Source organism: Choristoneura fumiferana, chromosome 11 (assembly GCF_025370935.1).
Source record: "Choristoneura fumiferana chromosome 11, NRCan_CFum_1, whole genome shotgun sequence".
Taxonomy (NCBI): Eukaryota; Metazoa; Arthropoda; class Insecta; order Lepidoptera; family Tortricidae; genus Choristoneura; species Choristoneura fumiferana.
The window spans coordinates 6,962,061-6,978,347 of NC_133482.1; the positions used below are offsets into that span (position 1 = coordinate 6,962,061).

The 16,287-nt window shown below is 37.5% G+C and overlaps 1 protein-coding gene across 1 annotated transcript; it reads right to left on the reverse strand.

The window, feature by feature from the left end:
• Nucleotides 1-15,981, reverse strand: Cbs (Cystathionine beta-synthase). The gene is made up of 11 exons (XM_074094279.1): nucleotides 15,854-15,981; nucleotides 15,616-15,724; nucleotides 15,022-15,128; nucleotides 14,046-14,216; nucleotides 13,161-13,342; nucleotides 12,212-12,451; nucleotides 10,611-10,743; nucleotides 8,878-9,052; nucleotides 4,028-4,159; nucleotides 1,424-1,613; nucleotides 1-618 (listed from the first exon to the last, which is right to left on the reverse strand). The coding sequence occupies exons 2-11, from the start codon at nucleotides 15,705-15,707 to the stop codon at nucleotides 520-522; spliced, it is 1,521 nt and encodes a 506-aa protein (XP_073950380.1). The 5' UTR covers nucleotides 15,708-15,724; nucleotides 15,854-15,981; the 3' UTR covers nucleotides 1-519.
• Between the last annotated feature and the right edge of the window lie 306 nt (nucleotides 15,982-16,287).

Below are 16,287 nucleotides of genomic sequence, written 5' to 3' on the forward strand. Positions count from 1 at the left end.
TTACATAGAAATCATTTGTTATTAGTCACTGTACGCTATAAAAACTCTAATGCATCGTAAAGCTGATTTCATACGACAAGTTACTACCTCCCCGGTTCCCATACTTTTAAATACAACATCACTATATCATGTCATTGACTTACGTAATACAGAATGATTAATTATTTTTTTATAAAATCTAACCACTGATCTGATTATGTCCCATTGACATGTAAAATACAATAATTTAAGGAAGCACATTTTTAAGTTTCTTGGACACTTTTACGTAACGTCCTTGGAGAGGATTTTTTTTATTACATTCACTTAGAGAAATGGATGATTTGTCGCGTCATTAACTGATCGCACGTATAATAGTCTAAATAGCTTATAACCAACGGTTCAAATGACGGAGTATGTTGTGATACAATATGGTATTGTACTTAAAACTATTTATTGTGATGTCAAACGCTATTTTAAGACTTTAAAGAGCGATCAGTGGATAGCGCGATGTCTGAACTCAGTTGCGACTCAATTTTGAGTTTAATTAGTACCATTTTTATACTGCGCCTTAGAGATATGCCCAAGTAGGTCGCTAGATGTTATTACTCCGACAGCTTTCTGAACATTTGAGACTGTATCTGTAATTAAAATATGACAATTAGGTGTTTTCGTTCATTTAAATATACTGAGCGGCAAAATATCTGGCCCTCAAATGTATGCAGTTACAGGTAATTTTGTATGAAGTGGGCCAAATTTTGTGCCGCTGAGTATATAAAATAATAAATAAATAATATATGCGCCAGTAAAGTTGACACCAATACGAAAAACTTGTACTATGGGTACTAGGCAACCGATAAACATGCTTATATAGATAAATACATATTAAACATCCAAGTCCCAAGAACAAACATTCATATTATTCATACAAATATCTGCCCCATACTGGGATCCAGGACCTCATAGTCAGGTTTTATAACCACAAGGGTACCCGGTTGTCGCGTCGGTGTTAGATTCGAGCGCTTGGATAACATGCTTTGGGAACAGTATAACTGCTTTGATAACGTAATTCATTTTTAATCTTACTAACGACCACACTGTCCGTATTTTCTGTTTGTCACAAGGTTGTATTTCAAGGACCGTAACAGATATACAAATTAATTTTATATGTACATAATGTGTAGGTAATGTCGCTACAACAAATAATAAAAATAAAATGAATACTGTACATTTCGCTTAGAAGCAACTGGTTTTTTAGAAATACGGCCGTTTGAAGCTTATATTTCGACATACCTACAACTTTGTACTAAACCCTCGGTGCGCGAGTCCGACTCGCTGTTGGCCGGTTTTTTGTCTAAATGTCTTTACGTATTCTAGCAGGGTAGGTAGCTTGACATGCAAGCGATTCCTTAATGGAGTGGTAACGCCAAGAGTCTTTGCTTACCTTTTTTTTAACAACTACTACGAAAGGTGCAATATCGAGTATCCGAGACACCAGTCCTAGAGTGGGGTTCTCTGCAAGGTCTACTTTGTAAAACTTCTTGACTATAAACTTTTCAAGGTCTTCTGAGGTTGAGCCAGATAAGTTAGCCAGTCTTCTCCTTGCGTTGTCAGCCGTGAACACACCAGCTATGGATCTGCAATATTTGAAACATGTATAATATTAGTACTTTTGAGGCAACGTTATGGCAGGTTCAGGAATAGCGGAGTTTTCAATTAATGAAATAATTTTTAAAATCTGTTTAGTACTTCCAGAATTATCCTCTAAATACAAGCAAAAAGTTTATCTTCGTATAACATTACGTATAAGTATCACTGCTCACAATTACACATGCCGAAATGCGAGGACATCATTAAGAAGTTAGCATCGATTGAGAATATCTCAGACCCTCTCATAGTGCCAACAGGTGGTTCGGAGTTGTCAAAACACGCTTTACTTAGCAGCGTGTACTCTTGCGGCGCAGACGGTTGGATTTTTTTATTCACGTGTTAATTGGTCCAGGAAAATAATAACGACGTAGATGTATACTATTATACAAATAATCAGGAAAAACATTAGATAAAAACGTTTAAATAAATACTGAAAATTTTGTCATTTTTGCCAAATAACATGTCACTGACATTTTAGCCTAAAAGACGTCATTAACGTTTTTTTTCTTTAGAATGAGTTCATAGTGAAGTTTGGAAGCAGATGTTAAATAAAGAAGGCATCATTCATCAAATTAATAACGGATCGACAGCGGTTTAGTGCCAAGCGCCAAGCGGTCTCATGTTTAAAAAAGTGGCAAAGTGTATGTAAGTCTTTTGCAAGAGCTACCGAGCAACCAATTTACCTAAAGCTAAAATGAACACAAGTGAAAACAAGTATAGATCTCAAATAAAGGTTTTAGCTGAAACTGAAACAAACCGAAATTCGGTTTCTATTGCAAATACTACTTTTGGTCGGACACTGCAGCACACGCAACGCAATGAATACAAAAAGTTCGTCGATCACCGGTCGCGCGTATCGCGGTCGGAGAGATAATCCTATGAAATACGATAGCTTGTGAGTGAGTGCGTGTTTTGTTAAAATTTCTTTCACGCTGAAGAGCATTTAGGTATTTAAAAGACAATTTCATTTCGGACTCAGACTCGCAAAAAAAAATTGCCGCCAGGTAGGTTGTTGAATGATAATTTATCAAAACGTCTCAATTAAACTTCCATTTTTGTTACCACAAACTACAGAATTTCGGTAACAAAAAATGAAGTTTCCATACAAATAATTGAGACCTTGGCATTTTTTTAATACGGCTGGACGGATTTGGATGAATTTTGGTATGTAGTTAACTGGATCTTTGGATTAACACATCCCAGGGGAATTAAGTAAAATTCCGTGATACTTAAGCCCCATATTCATGGTAAAAATTTGTTGAGCAACAGTTGAACTGGCACAAAGCTGCTGGAAACTTTGTTAACGGTATGACCTCCTGTCCACACGCCAGTCCGCGTGAAAATGTTGCCCGAAGAAGTCGTTGTTGTTGTGCTCTATCGTGCATCTATCGTATAAACTACGAAAAACGAAACAAAAAGAGCGCGACTCGGCCATTCTCATTCATCTGTGTACCAGTCTTACCAATTACCGTTCCGCTTTATTTTCGCAATTATAATAATGATTATTACCCTTGGTGTAACGCTTTATTTTCGCAATTATAATAATAAGAATTATTATTATTTATTTCGGATATAATCCATAGCGGGTTAGTAACAGTGAATATACTTAATCCTAGGTTCAGTCTTCACAAAACACAATATATTATAATAGAAATAGAAAAAAAGAAAAACAATCATTTAGTACCTAAGAGGAGGGGCAGTGCAGCTGTACAAAAAGCTTAAGCCACGGTGTCCCACCGGTCGGCCAGCATGCCGAGGATGGTGGTGCTGGAGCATGCGCGCCAGTGGCTCAGCAGCGAGACGGATCGCTTTCTTAAAATCGCCTGAAAACCACCTATTGTCTCTAGCGTATCGCGGCAGCCGGCAGCCCAAACTCCACCCTGTACGCATTGTTCTACTGCACTCGCAGTGCGCTGTATGTCCTTGTATAGCCGATCCCGAGGCTGCACGTGTAAAATGCCTGGCAATATGCTTTAAAAAGCGTAACCTTAACTTGCTCACTAAATCGTGAAAACCTCCGAGCCAGCATGTTACAGCGGACAGCCAGCGCCCTGCGTTCCCTCTCCATGTCCAAGTCCTCACACAGGTCCTCAGAGACCCAGTGAACCAAATTTTTAACTGCTTTACCTGCGCCAAGGGAGTTCCACAAAGAGTGACAGTGGGAAAAGAGTAGGTTTTTTTTACCCGCCCTGAACACCATTATTTCACTTAGTGACAATAGTGACACGATAATTAGAATTAAGTTCACATATGGATAGATTGAGAATGACTACCATCCTTTTTCTAGCGCTGTCCATTTAGTCTAATTAATTACCGTGGCGCTTTTGCAGGAAGTAAAAGTAGAACGGTAATAAGACGGGATTTAAAAATCTAAGCCTAAAAAAATGGATTTGGTAGTAACCCGTCGTCAGCGAGCACGGTCAGCAGCGGCGCCGCGGGCGCGAGCGCTGCCAGCGCCTGCGCCGGCGAGCTGCCGAGCGGCACGCTACCCACCGGCGCCGCGAGCTCTTCGCTCACCGGCGTATCCCACCACCTGGGAAATTAGAAACAACTGATAAATTCCTTTTTTTCTGCATTATAAATTAGGTCATGAAATTCTATTACAAACTTGGTCGCTAAGGTACACACATCTCGCCTATCTATATAACTACGCCCCACTGCAGAGCTCAGACCTTCTCTCAGAATGAGAGGTCTTGCGCCGTAGTTCCCATCTTGACTTGTCATCTTGATTGGTATTTTTTTGTATTCAGTAAATGGTGACCTGTCGTTTCGCAGAGTTTCATTACGCAGATTTTCGTTTCGCAGAAAACTATTGGCAGATTTTCTTTTGGCTGAGCAACGTTTTGGTATAATTTATTCGTTTACGCCTATTATTCGTTTCGGAAGTAGTCCAGAAATTTACATTTGAAGATTGTTTTCTTTTTGTTTCAGTCAACCGAACAACTGTTCGTCGAGACACAATAAGCAGAGTTATCATATGGCATTCATATTGTAAATAGATTTGATTTCAATCTGATTTTTGTTTCGTAATCTGCGAAAAAAAAACGACAGGTAACTTTTTATGAGTTATTCATAAATGAACTTTATTTTAGCATTCATGAAATTGGACAGCGTTATGCAATAAGCGATCAAGCGACAATGAGTTGAGCGAGAAATGAGTTTGTAAAATTTTAAATTTAAAGCAGTTGCGAAGTGCAGAGTTAAAAGTACAATTTTTACTGTACAGTTGTAGAAGCGTCATAATAATTACAAGTTAAAATAAAATTGCGATATGTATTTAAGTTTTTAAATTATTTACGTTTTTTCCTTAATTCTTATAGCACTAAATCTTGTCAGGCTACATTTAGTAATAACGTACTATAACAGAATGTCGCTTGATTCTTTAATGCTTTTTGTTTAAATGGAATATAAAACAGAATAAGATTATATCCAAATATTCAATACACTTTTTTAATGTAAGTCAAATAAATACTGTTAAATGTATGATTTGTAAACGAAAAATTGATATCCGCAAATTTTACAAAAGCGAAATGTTGTTTAAGCCAAAATAAAAATACACAGTGATTAATAGGTAAACAGAAATATGAAAAAGCGATAAAGACGATCATACTGAATAACTTTTGCCAAGGGCCCAATACGAAAATCAGCTATTCCTTTGCAGCGGGGAGTTAGACAAGATGTGATCTCTCCGAAACTGTAGATCGCTGCATTGGAGGATGCTTTTAAGGTTCTGGACTTGAAAGTACGAGGCATCAACATTAATGGCGAGTACTTCACTCACCTTCGGTTCGCCGACGATATTGTAGTCATGGCTGAGACCATGGAGGACCTCAGTATGCTCGCTGACCTCATTTATTTATTTATTTAATGAAATTGCACAGTACATACATGTTACATTAGTACAACCCAGTAAGGGTGTTGCAGTAATATCTAACTGAGTTGGCCTGAAAATGAACATGGACAAGACGAAAGTTATGTCTAATGTCCATGTTAATTCGATATTGCGTTTTTAAAATAACGAGAACGGTAAAACCAAAAGAATTATCGACAACTTTTGGGCGCTTCATTCGTTATTGAGATTATAAATGTCTGTTTATTTATTTTGTAAAAGTAACTTTGTCGCATAATTCTTTTCAACATAACGAATGTTTGCTTAGGTTCATACAAATTTTGATGTGTCGCTTGATTCTACCCCTTATAATAAGGCAGTAGAAATCATTTTTGTAACGGAAAATAGTTGAGTACATAGTTTCTCATGCTTAGAATCGACCTGCATTCATAACTTTTTTCTTCGATTTTGTCGCTTAGGTCGTTATTGCATAATGCAGTCCAATTGTTACTAGACCCTTACTGACTTCAAAATGTGCAAAGAAAATGGTCTCTTCTATCTAACTCGCTCTAACATACCTGAATAGTTTAAACGCCTTTTCTCTTGCAGTGAAGGTCATTTTAATTAAATGTTTTGTTTTATTTCACATAACAGGACATATAGGCAGTTAGAATTCCTCATTTTCACTTCTGATCAAGCATAAATATGCATCGAACTACCCAGTAACGTAAGCGTACATGATTATTGTACTGAAGCCAAATAAGGTTAAATGATGCAAAGATAAGCTATAATTGTGATACAATTCAATAGATTAAATTCTTCAATCAGAATATTATGGTAAATATTTTGAATTACTTATCTATGCATAGGGCATTAATGTTATTTTAAACTGCTCTGGGCGTTATCACTCGGAAACTATTAAATGTGATGATAAACAAGTAAAATTTTATTTTTTTGGCTTCGCCAATCTTAATTTATCCTTTTAAGAGTTACCTGTTGATAGTCATTTTGATGACTAAAATAACCTACATATTTATATATTCAGACTTTCGTAGTTTGTTAGATGTCGAGTTCAAGCGAAAATATAGTTTTGTCTAGTCAACAATTAACATTATTACAACATTCAAACTTTCATACTAATAGGTATTATAAATGCGAAAGTGACTGTTTAGAGATTTCGATGATATTTGGTATGCAGGTAGTTTAAAACCTTACCTTAGGACCAAGCGAAGTCGCGGGCAAACACTTGTATAGTATAATGTTTCGTAATCATTAGCACGAAAAAACTTCAAAATTGTAATAACAAACCTTATCTTAAAGCAGATTGAGGCCCGAAAAAAAACATGATACAATGTTAATTAAGTAAATTAGGTCAAAAAAGTGTACAACACAAAAGTGAGCATGTGATTGGTTGTTACCATTACCATTACCACAGCCGCGTTTGTTTTGATTTAGAGGAAAGCTGCAGACAAAAATGCCAACCTCATCTTCGCAGTTTCGGTACACAAATAGCGATACGATATTCGGAGCGTTGTGTTCTACGGTCACTCGACAGGTGCGCTCTATCATTGTTCGCGATTAACATTGATTCAACTCAGGAGGCCCAGCAATAGTATTTGCACCGTTTTCTCAATTGTCGGTGTGTGCATTCTATCGCATAATGGCGCGCGCTCACATTTACTACCTCCTACTTTTATCGTATACCTTTTTACAGGAAAAAGTGGTGAATTCAATCGCGCTTCCGAATATATTAACAATACGAACCTCTGGTAGAAAATATACCTATACAGGTAGAACGATAAGCAAGAAAACGGCGCGCATCTAGCCTGGATAATAAAATTCTTCCGAAAACCCCTCCAACCCTCTCCTCCCCGTAATAAGCTCCAGGAAGTTTGGGACGTGCAGCTGGGTTTTTTAGCCAGTGAGGGTCCGGCACTGTCTGGGCCCTCCCTTTCCAGGCGTCCTCCTATATATTTTGTAACTAAAATCAAGTAAATAAAAGCGAGGACCTAGTGTCTTTGATCCTTAAGGCGGGTTAACAAAAAAAACCCTCCTTCCGACGCAGTGAGATAAAAAGTAGATATAAAACGAGCCATTTTATCCGAGACGTTCATATATAGCCAACCGAGCCGGTACGGCGAAGGTGGATACACACGTCAACGGGAAAATGGGTTTAACGCTAGAGTTCTACACTACTTTTCACTTTGATTGCGAGAAGATGAAATAGCAACAGTGGAAACAATTGGTCACTATACCTAGTGCCATCCATGAAGACGCGTGATTTTGACAAATTTAAATATTAATGACATTGTAATAAGAACCACGGCACGTGTCCTCGTGAATGACTACCTATAACTAGGTACCTTTTATTTTTCATGCATTACTATGTAATTATATTTTATATAAATTAAAAATTATATAAAAAAAAAATTTTTTTTTGGTCTGTTAACACCTGATTGCCTTGACTTAGACGAAGATTTTATTTTATGCACTAGAGCATAAAAAGTAATTTTATGTCGCCTAGATCCAGCCTAAATACGAAGTTTACGAGCATGACAAGTGAAAATGTGATTTTTACCAGTTTCTTGTCGACGACCGGCTGGAAATGGCGCGCTTCCATCCACGGGTCGGAGATAAACTTGGTCATGTAGTTGCGGATATTGAAATAAAATACGAAGTTTACGAGCATGACAAGTGAAAATAGTAGATTGTACAACGAGAGCATAAAACGAGCCATTTTACCCGAGACGTTCATATAGGTGGATAGACAAGTAGAGGGGAAAATGGGTTTAATGCTCGAGTATTACACTCTGCTTTTCACTTCGATGGTGAGGACATGAAACAGCAACAGTGGATTTTTTTAGGTTTATTGATCCATTTTGATTGATTTTTGTTTTATATAAATTAAAAAATATTTAAATATATATATTATAGTTACCAACGAGACTATATTACAGCGCGCCGGAAAAACCCGAGAACTATTAAAAGCCATCAAATTACGTAAAGTTGGATACTTGGGCCACGTAATTAGAAATACCCGATACCAACTCCTGCAATTAATAATGATGGGCAAAGTGGAGAGAAAGAAGCGTGCTGGAAGAAGAAAGAAGTCCTGGCTTCGCAACATACGCGAATGGACAGGAATAGTCAGCGTTGAAGCGCTGTTTCGTTTGGCTAGAGACCGGAAGTAGTTCGCAGAGCTGACGGCAGACCTCCAGTAATGGAGAGCCATAAGAAGAGAAGAAGAGTAGAAGAAAAAATATGTAGAAACTTCTTTGTTTGCGGCTGTTTACACCTGATTGGCTCGGTCTTAGACGAAGATTTTACTTTATGCACTAGAGCATAAAAAGTAATTTTATGTCGCCTAGATCCAGCCTAAATACGAAGTTTACGAGCATGACAAGTGAAAATGTGATTTTTACCAGATTTTCTTGTCGACGACCGGCTGGAAATGGCGCGCTTCCATCCACGGGTCGGAGATAAACTTGGTCATGTAGTTGCGGATATTGTCAGGCAGCAGCACCACGCACTTTTGTCCTTCCTTCAGCTCCCGCGCCGCCTGCAGCGCGCCCCACATCGCGGAACCGCTGCTGCCCCCTGGAACAATAACTACAGCTTGAAGCCCTAGTTTCTAAAACTGAAACAATTACTTTACTCACGTCGCGTAAGTGATAGCTACGTTTATGCAAAAAAGTGTGTTCATGCAGTTTCTCCACCTCCACACTGTAAGAACTCCCAAACCCAGCTATCACACTACACTGACGCGTTTCGAACTCAATCAGAGCTCATCTTCAGAGCAACACAACCATTTACCATGCTACCAGATACTAATTTCTAGCTTTACTCTTTTTTATAAGCTTTTATTTAACTTGCAATGTACGTATGTGTATGCGGATCAAATCTTGCAAGTAAAATTTGATACACTTTGGACCAACATGTGGATTAACTTGAAATTTGGTACACTTATGTAAATCGGGTGAAAATACAATAATCTGGCAGTGACATTCTGGTGATCCGGCCAGGATCATCTACGCAAGACGTAATTCATCAAGGGTTAATGGGATCGACTAGAAATCAATGTTTTATTCATAAGGCAACTAAAATTGTACCAGACTCAAATTATAACTACCATCTATATAAGTGTTTATTTGATTCTAACATGAATTTTTAAAACGATAAAATAATCCTAAAAAAATCTAATTCCTTTAAAACATGTACTTAGATATATATATACAACTGACTGCAAAAATAAAAAATCACGTATCACGTTTCTAAACGAAACTTAAAATGACAATGGCACTTACTTGCAAAAGTGGCTAAAGCCCAAGTCCAGTCAATCAAAAAAAAAGACAATGACACTTGTCAATATTCCCGCCTAAACTTTTTTTATAGTGCTATGTTCGCTTTTTAGGGCCATATACTTACATGAAATGCAGCCCATTTAATCAGCTACATCAATACTTTTTTTCCCTCCATCCCAGCCTTTATACGCGTCCCACTGCTGGGCACAGGCCTCCTCTCAGAACAAGAGGGCTTGGGGGGCCATAGTTCCCACGCGGGCCCAGTGCGGATTGGGAACTTCACACGCACCATTGAATTGCTTCGCATTTTTGTGCAGGTTTCCTCACGATGTTTTCCTTCACCGCAAAGCTCGTGGTAAATTTCAAATGTAATTCCGCACATGAATTTCAAAAACTCAGAGGTGCGAGCCGGGGTTTGAACCCACGACCCTCTGCTCGAGAGGCAATAGGTCAAACCACTAGGCCACCACGGCTTCATTATGTAACGGCTTTATTATGTAAATTAATTTGACGTAAAACGTGTCGGCAATATTTCTATATTTACATATAGAATATTCATAGTCCTTTGAATTTATTCAGTAACTAATAAATGAACCATAGAAATTCAGATTATTAATTTCAAGTCGTGTATAATGAATGGCCTTTATCGTGGATATATGACGTTTTGCATTGAAACAAAAGACTGTTGTCTTGCAGGCCTCAACAGTATATTTTGAAGCCTGTTTTAAGGAACACAACATAAACATTACATAGCATATTTGAGAAAATGATTTTTTTCGTAAAAACTTCTCGTTCATCTTCGGCGGTGGGACAAGTCCCTAAATACCGCCATATGAAAGAATTGGCATGTTTACCGCAAAGTAAGCCTTCTTCCTTTATCAGTCGCTGAGCCATCGGCAGCGATACGGCGTCGTCTGTTTTCACCCATTTGTCGATCACGGTCCTGTCCAGAGTTCTCGGTAGGAAGTCGTAGCCGATGCCTTCCACCTGTAAAAGAGTTCAGTTTGCAATAAAACAATTTCTTTATTTTTTATTATTGTTCTCATAGGTAAGTTACAATCCAGTATAAGAGTTGGTGTTCTTTGGAATGGTGAACCGATTGCCAGTTGCTATAAGTGTTGAAAAGATAAACAAACCATGCTTATAACAAAATTAATTACACAACGTTTCTAAACTTGTAGCTTGAATCACATGGTTGTAATACATCTTACGTACCTACCTAGTTCATTTTTTGTTGGTTCTCTCATCTTATAAAGCTACTTTACTAAGTCATTGTCAGTATTGATCTGTATTGTAAACTCTTTATTGTATTAACAGGACAATAAGACGTACATGTTTTACATTATCAAGGAACTTGCAAAGTGCGTTACATTACACCGAATTCAATCGATTACATACTTTAAAATCTCAATAAATATGATTCAAAAGCAATATAGGTATGGTATGAATATTTCATAAAAGATTCGTGCAATCGTGACACACTGTAAAAACATAAAATATGTTTTTTATTAATAATGTAAATACGGGGTGATACGGGGTCACGTAATATTACTGGTTCATATCGGTTTACAAAACATTGTTTATCAGAGCCATTATGTTCGGTTTTGTCGCTCATTTGTTTTAATAACGGAAACCATGCAACACGTGCCGGGATTTATAACACTGTGCAGTTGCTGTGCGGCTACTTACCTCAGCTAGCAATAACATGCCATGAAATCATAAGTCTCGGTTTGAAATAGGTATAGGATTGAAGTTGGTACCTATTACCTAATCAATTATACCCAATGCAGAATTAAGCCTTACTAAGCCTTGATCTCTATTCATGTTAGATAAGATTTGGTTCATACTAGTTTTGATAAATTACACCTAGTGCTTCCATGCCGACAAGTTCAGGCCTTCGATTTTTTCATAAATCATTTGTCACAACCTTTGGCATAAAGTATATTATGAACGGCTTAGGTTAGTGTAAAAATGATTTTGAAAACAATAAATAGGTAAGTACTGCTTTAAAAATAAATTGTTTTATGACAAATGTTAATTATGGAAAACTTCTTTTTTTTCTTCTTTGTCGGATACTCTTGGCAGAGCAGTCGTGGTCACGTAGCACGTCGAACAATTCTACGCCAGTTCTCCCTGGCTGCCGCTTCTCTATTACGTTGTGAAAGTATGGCCATATACCTGGTCGGTCCGCCGGCTGGAGGAGGCTTCAGCGGCCTTGGGGTTGAAATAGCTCCTAAAATGTCTGGTGCAGAAGGCAAGGGGAAACCACTGCACTAACATTCCCAAGAAAGTCACGTATGAATTCACAACGTATGGAAAACTACCTATACAATATTTAACTTATTGGGCCTATGTAGATAAGAACAGAATCTCATTGCGATTCTTACACACTGAAGAATTTTTATTAGTTTTGGAAGGTGGGTGTATATGACAAGTTGTACTCGTAATTACTTACTTCATAGGTCTGCACGTCGCTTTGATTCAGTTCTTCCGGCTGGGCCAGGATCGAGCCGTACGGGTCAACTCCGACCACCACGCAACGCGGGCAGCGCTCCTTGACTTTATGCGCCACTCCGGACACTGTACCAGAGGTGCCAGTGCCCAGTACCACCATGTCCACAGCATCGTCGAGGGACCATAGAATCTCTTCAGCCGTACCGTCATAGTGTGCCAGTGGATTGCATGGGTTGTTATACTACGCATAAGAAACAATTATTAGGCTTGGAATCGTCAAATCATGCTGTCTTGCTATATGAAGTGACTTTTTAGGTTTAAAGGATTTCTGCTTCAGCTAGCTATATATATAAAATGTAGTCTAAGAGGTCATCAATTGATTAGGGTCTCAAGGGCGGAAGTAGGATAAAAAACCTCTACATAGCATTATTTCAGGGGCTATTCCTACTAAACTTGTGTGTTTGTATATAGAAGTGAATCTCAGGAATTTTTTGACTACTTTCAAAAACTCCTTCACTAATGGAAAGAGATACTATCCCAAATTAACACTAAAACTTAACACTTATTAAGTGACTCAAGTTAATATTGTAGTTGTTCCTGCAGCAGTTTAGATATTTTTTATCAGCATGTTTATTATTTGCAAGTCACGTCAGGTGATATCATGGTATAATATCATATACATAGATAATAATCTATTCATTATTAAAGGTTAGACAAAAAACAACAGCAACTAGGATGAGATGTGACAAAAAATTACCTCAAACACCTCAAATCTTAAAAGGCCCAGCGCCATTTTGCTCCCTAACATGTAACAATGTTAAAAAGTTGTGAGTTAGATAAGTACCTATCTAATCTAAGCAAAGAATTGCTTGAAATGGATAAGTGAGCAAAGTGTCCTTTGCCCCTAGTGAGGGATTTAAATGAGAATAGGAATAATGATGTATGCTCACCTGGTCCAGTACAACCGCATCAGGAATTTCCGTGGCCATGCGATGAGCCACACTAATGTTACTCTCAGGGGATTCTGATGGGGCTTCCGTGGGGGTTCTCACAATCTCGGCTCCCAGAGCTAACAATGTATTCACTTTTTCATCTGACATTTTTTCTGGCAGCACTATGATGCATCTGTATCCTGAGAAAACATTACACTAAGTATTAAGATAATACATATCCAAAACCCAAACCAAAATCTCAACCACTAAACCCAGAGCCATGAAATAATACACAGGTTATTCATGTAATGAAACTGAAAATCACAATGTAATTTTCAACAACTGACAATTCAAGACAACCGGATGCCCAAGTGGTTAGAGAAACTGACTACAAAGTTAGAGGTTCCGGGTTCGATTACGGGCTGGGGCAAATATTTGTATGAGTATTTAGGCATGTATTTTTGATATAAGTAAGTGTTTATCAGTTGCCTAGTATCCATAGTACGAGCTTTGCTTAGTTTGGGATTATGTCAATTGGTGTCAAGTGTTCCATGATATTTAATTTATAGGAATTCAGTTAAATCAAGGAATTTCAATCCAACTGCCAAATAAAGGCTAGTAAACTAAACAGGTAAATTACCACTATATACCTAACATTCCATTCAAGAACAAAAAGATGATCATTTTAAACACAAAACAAAATACATAGTTATAAATGTTTAGTCACCCGTACAAAGACACTTTTATGTACCCAACCCCTACAATAGAATAGATTATAATCATCCAATACAATAGAAGTCATTTTTCGTCTTTCAACTACAAAAGACTTAAATTATACAGCTAGATAGAGATTATAAGGCAATGATTCTTTCCGGTTACATTTGATACTAACTGGTAACTTACCCTTTACAGCTGCTGCTAAAGCCAACCCAATACCAGTGTTTCCAGAGGTAGGTTCAATGATCACCGACTTGCCCGGCTTCAAGACACCTCGCTCCTCAGCATCCAGCACCATCCTGTGAGCAATGCGATCCTTGACTGATCCCCCAGGGTTCAGAAACTCGCATTTTGCATCTGCAAGGAAATATAATTAGTCATACATTTATGTAGTTTTTAACTGTTTTTGACACACTTAGAACTTATTTTTTTTATCACAGTTATTGTCCTCAAGCCTACCATTTCGAAAAAAATATCAAAGCAATTTTAATTGAATTGCTTCAAAAATAAAGTTAAACTGTTGTGGTGTAACTATAGAAAAACAAAACAATATTTACTTTGTTAAATTGGCTCAAATATGTAATTACCTTGACCTTATTGTGTCATTCTATTACACATTGGGCAGCATGAGGTTATATACTTTTTCATCACACTTGCTCGTAGACAGAGTCGTAACATGCAGGCTACCTTGGTTGCAACCCCCCAAATAAAACCCTCGACCTTAATGTGCTTGTCATGAAACCCGTGGTCGGTAAATGAGTCATTGCCCGTACTAATTTTCATGTCATGAAGCCCAAGGTCGGTAAATGAGTGTGATACTGCATGGTGTGCTGCTGCTCCGTGCGCGCGCTGCGCACACACGCCATGCACATGCTGCAGGGGGGAGGGCAGCGGGGAGCTGGCACTGCCAAGAGCGCAATCAGCAGTATTGGCAATTTTTGAAAAAATATTAGTTTTCTCTTACAAATATACAATTTTACTCGCAAATGTGATGAAAAACATTGTATGTCGCACGGGCGGTACTAGAATTACGAACATCGACTCATTAAAGCCCTCAGTTTTCGATTTCGGGCTCCTAATAGACTCTCATTCGTAATTCCGTATTTACCGCCCTTAAGACACAATATACTATTATAATATTCTTGAAAAAGAATAAACTTACACATTTCGCATTTTATCCCTTCAGACTTAGGTATTCTGGTAAGTTTCACCAATGGAGTGTTACCAATAGCTTGTAGAATGTCACTGTGGAATTTCTGATTCCTATCACTGAAATTAAGAAATGGTAACTTAAGAATTAAAAATTAATGAATTTTCTTTGAGCTAAGCCAGACTCAGTGATGGATATGGCTAAACTATAAGGATTTAGTTTTTACCATTTTAGCTATGGAATTTAAAAAAGAATAGACATTCACATAATTTTTGTATAGTGATTCAATGTTCTGTTCCGATACAGGATGTCTGGGAATACAAATGAACTGTAGTTTCTACAGGCATTTTTGTCTCTTACAAATATTAATTCTGGATTGTGGAAGTGATGGGCTTGTAGGAATCCAGGATATACCCATACATCTTAAAAAAGTCAGACAAACTTAATATCATAACCTGTTTCAATCATTTTTGCAAAAATAGATATCTCAGAGGTACACCCATTTTTGTTAAAGTTCTGATGAAGACTGAGTATTGAAGATAAACAAGTACAGCTTTAAACTGGTTTATAAAATAAGTATCTACTACAATCACAATGAATACTTACAGTGCTTTTACGATGTGCGGCATTTCCTTGAGGTTAAAAAATTTAGAACTCTCCTTAGTCTGGCCATTTTCCTTTGCCACGTGGTTGGTCATTTTTCAATATTCCGATCCTGAATCACAAAAATTATTACTTGAAACAACTGTACTGATATATATATAATTTTGATTCACTCTATGAAACCCATAAATGAACTAAGAAAATCACAACACAACTTGAGAACGAAATTTCCTTATCTTACTTAATAATTAGATAGTTGTAATTTGTTTTAATTTATCGTATCGCTGCAACTTTTTTACTAACTTCTTTGAACACACGCACGCGCCTTTCGACTCAACTGACTGACTGACAGAAATGAAATGAAAGAAGGAAGGAAAATGAATGAACGATGAATGAAGGAAGGAAATGGCCAGTGTTGCCATATGATCGACAAAAAGCTAATTAAGTATTTTTAAATTCCGTGGCCAAAATGGAACCCTTATAGTTTTGCCATGTCTGTCTGTTCATCCGTCTGTCTGTCTGTCTGTCCGCCCATCCACGGCTTAGCTTAGAGACTATCAGTGCTAGAAAACTGAATTTTTGAATAGAAATACTTAATATGTAGTAATTAATTATGCCGACAAAAATTGTCAAAATGGTAAAATTAAATGTAAGAAAATAATATTTTTAGGAAAC

Excerpts from the sequence above, each read along its gene's own strand:
- Cbs (XM_074094279.1), bottom strand. The coding sequence starts at position 15,707 with ATGACCAACCACGTGGCAAAGGAAAATGGCCAGACTAAGGAGAGTTCT. Across the intron at positions 9,053-10,610 it reads GGAAGAAGGCTTACTTTGCG|GGGGCAGCAGCGGTTCCGCG; the intron begins GTAAACATGCCA and ends TTATTGTTCCAG. Across the intron at positions 4,160-8,877 it reads GTCGTCGACAAGAAAATCTG|GTGGTGGGATACGCCGGTGA; the intron begins GTAAAAATCACA and ends CTAATTTCCCAG.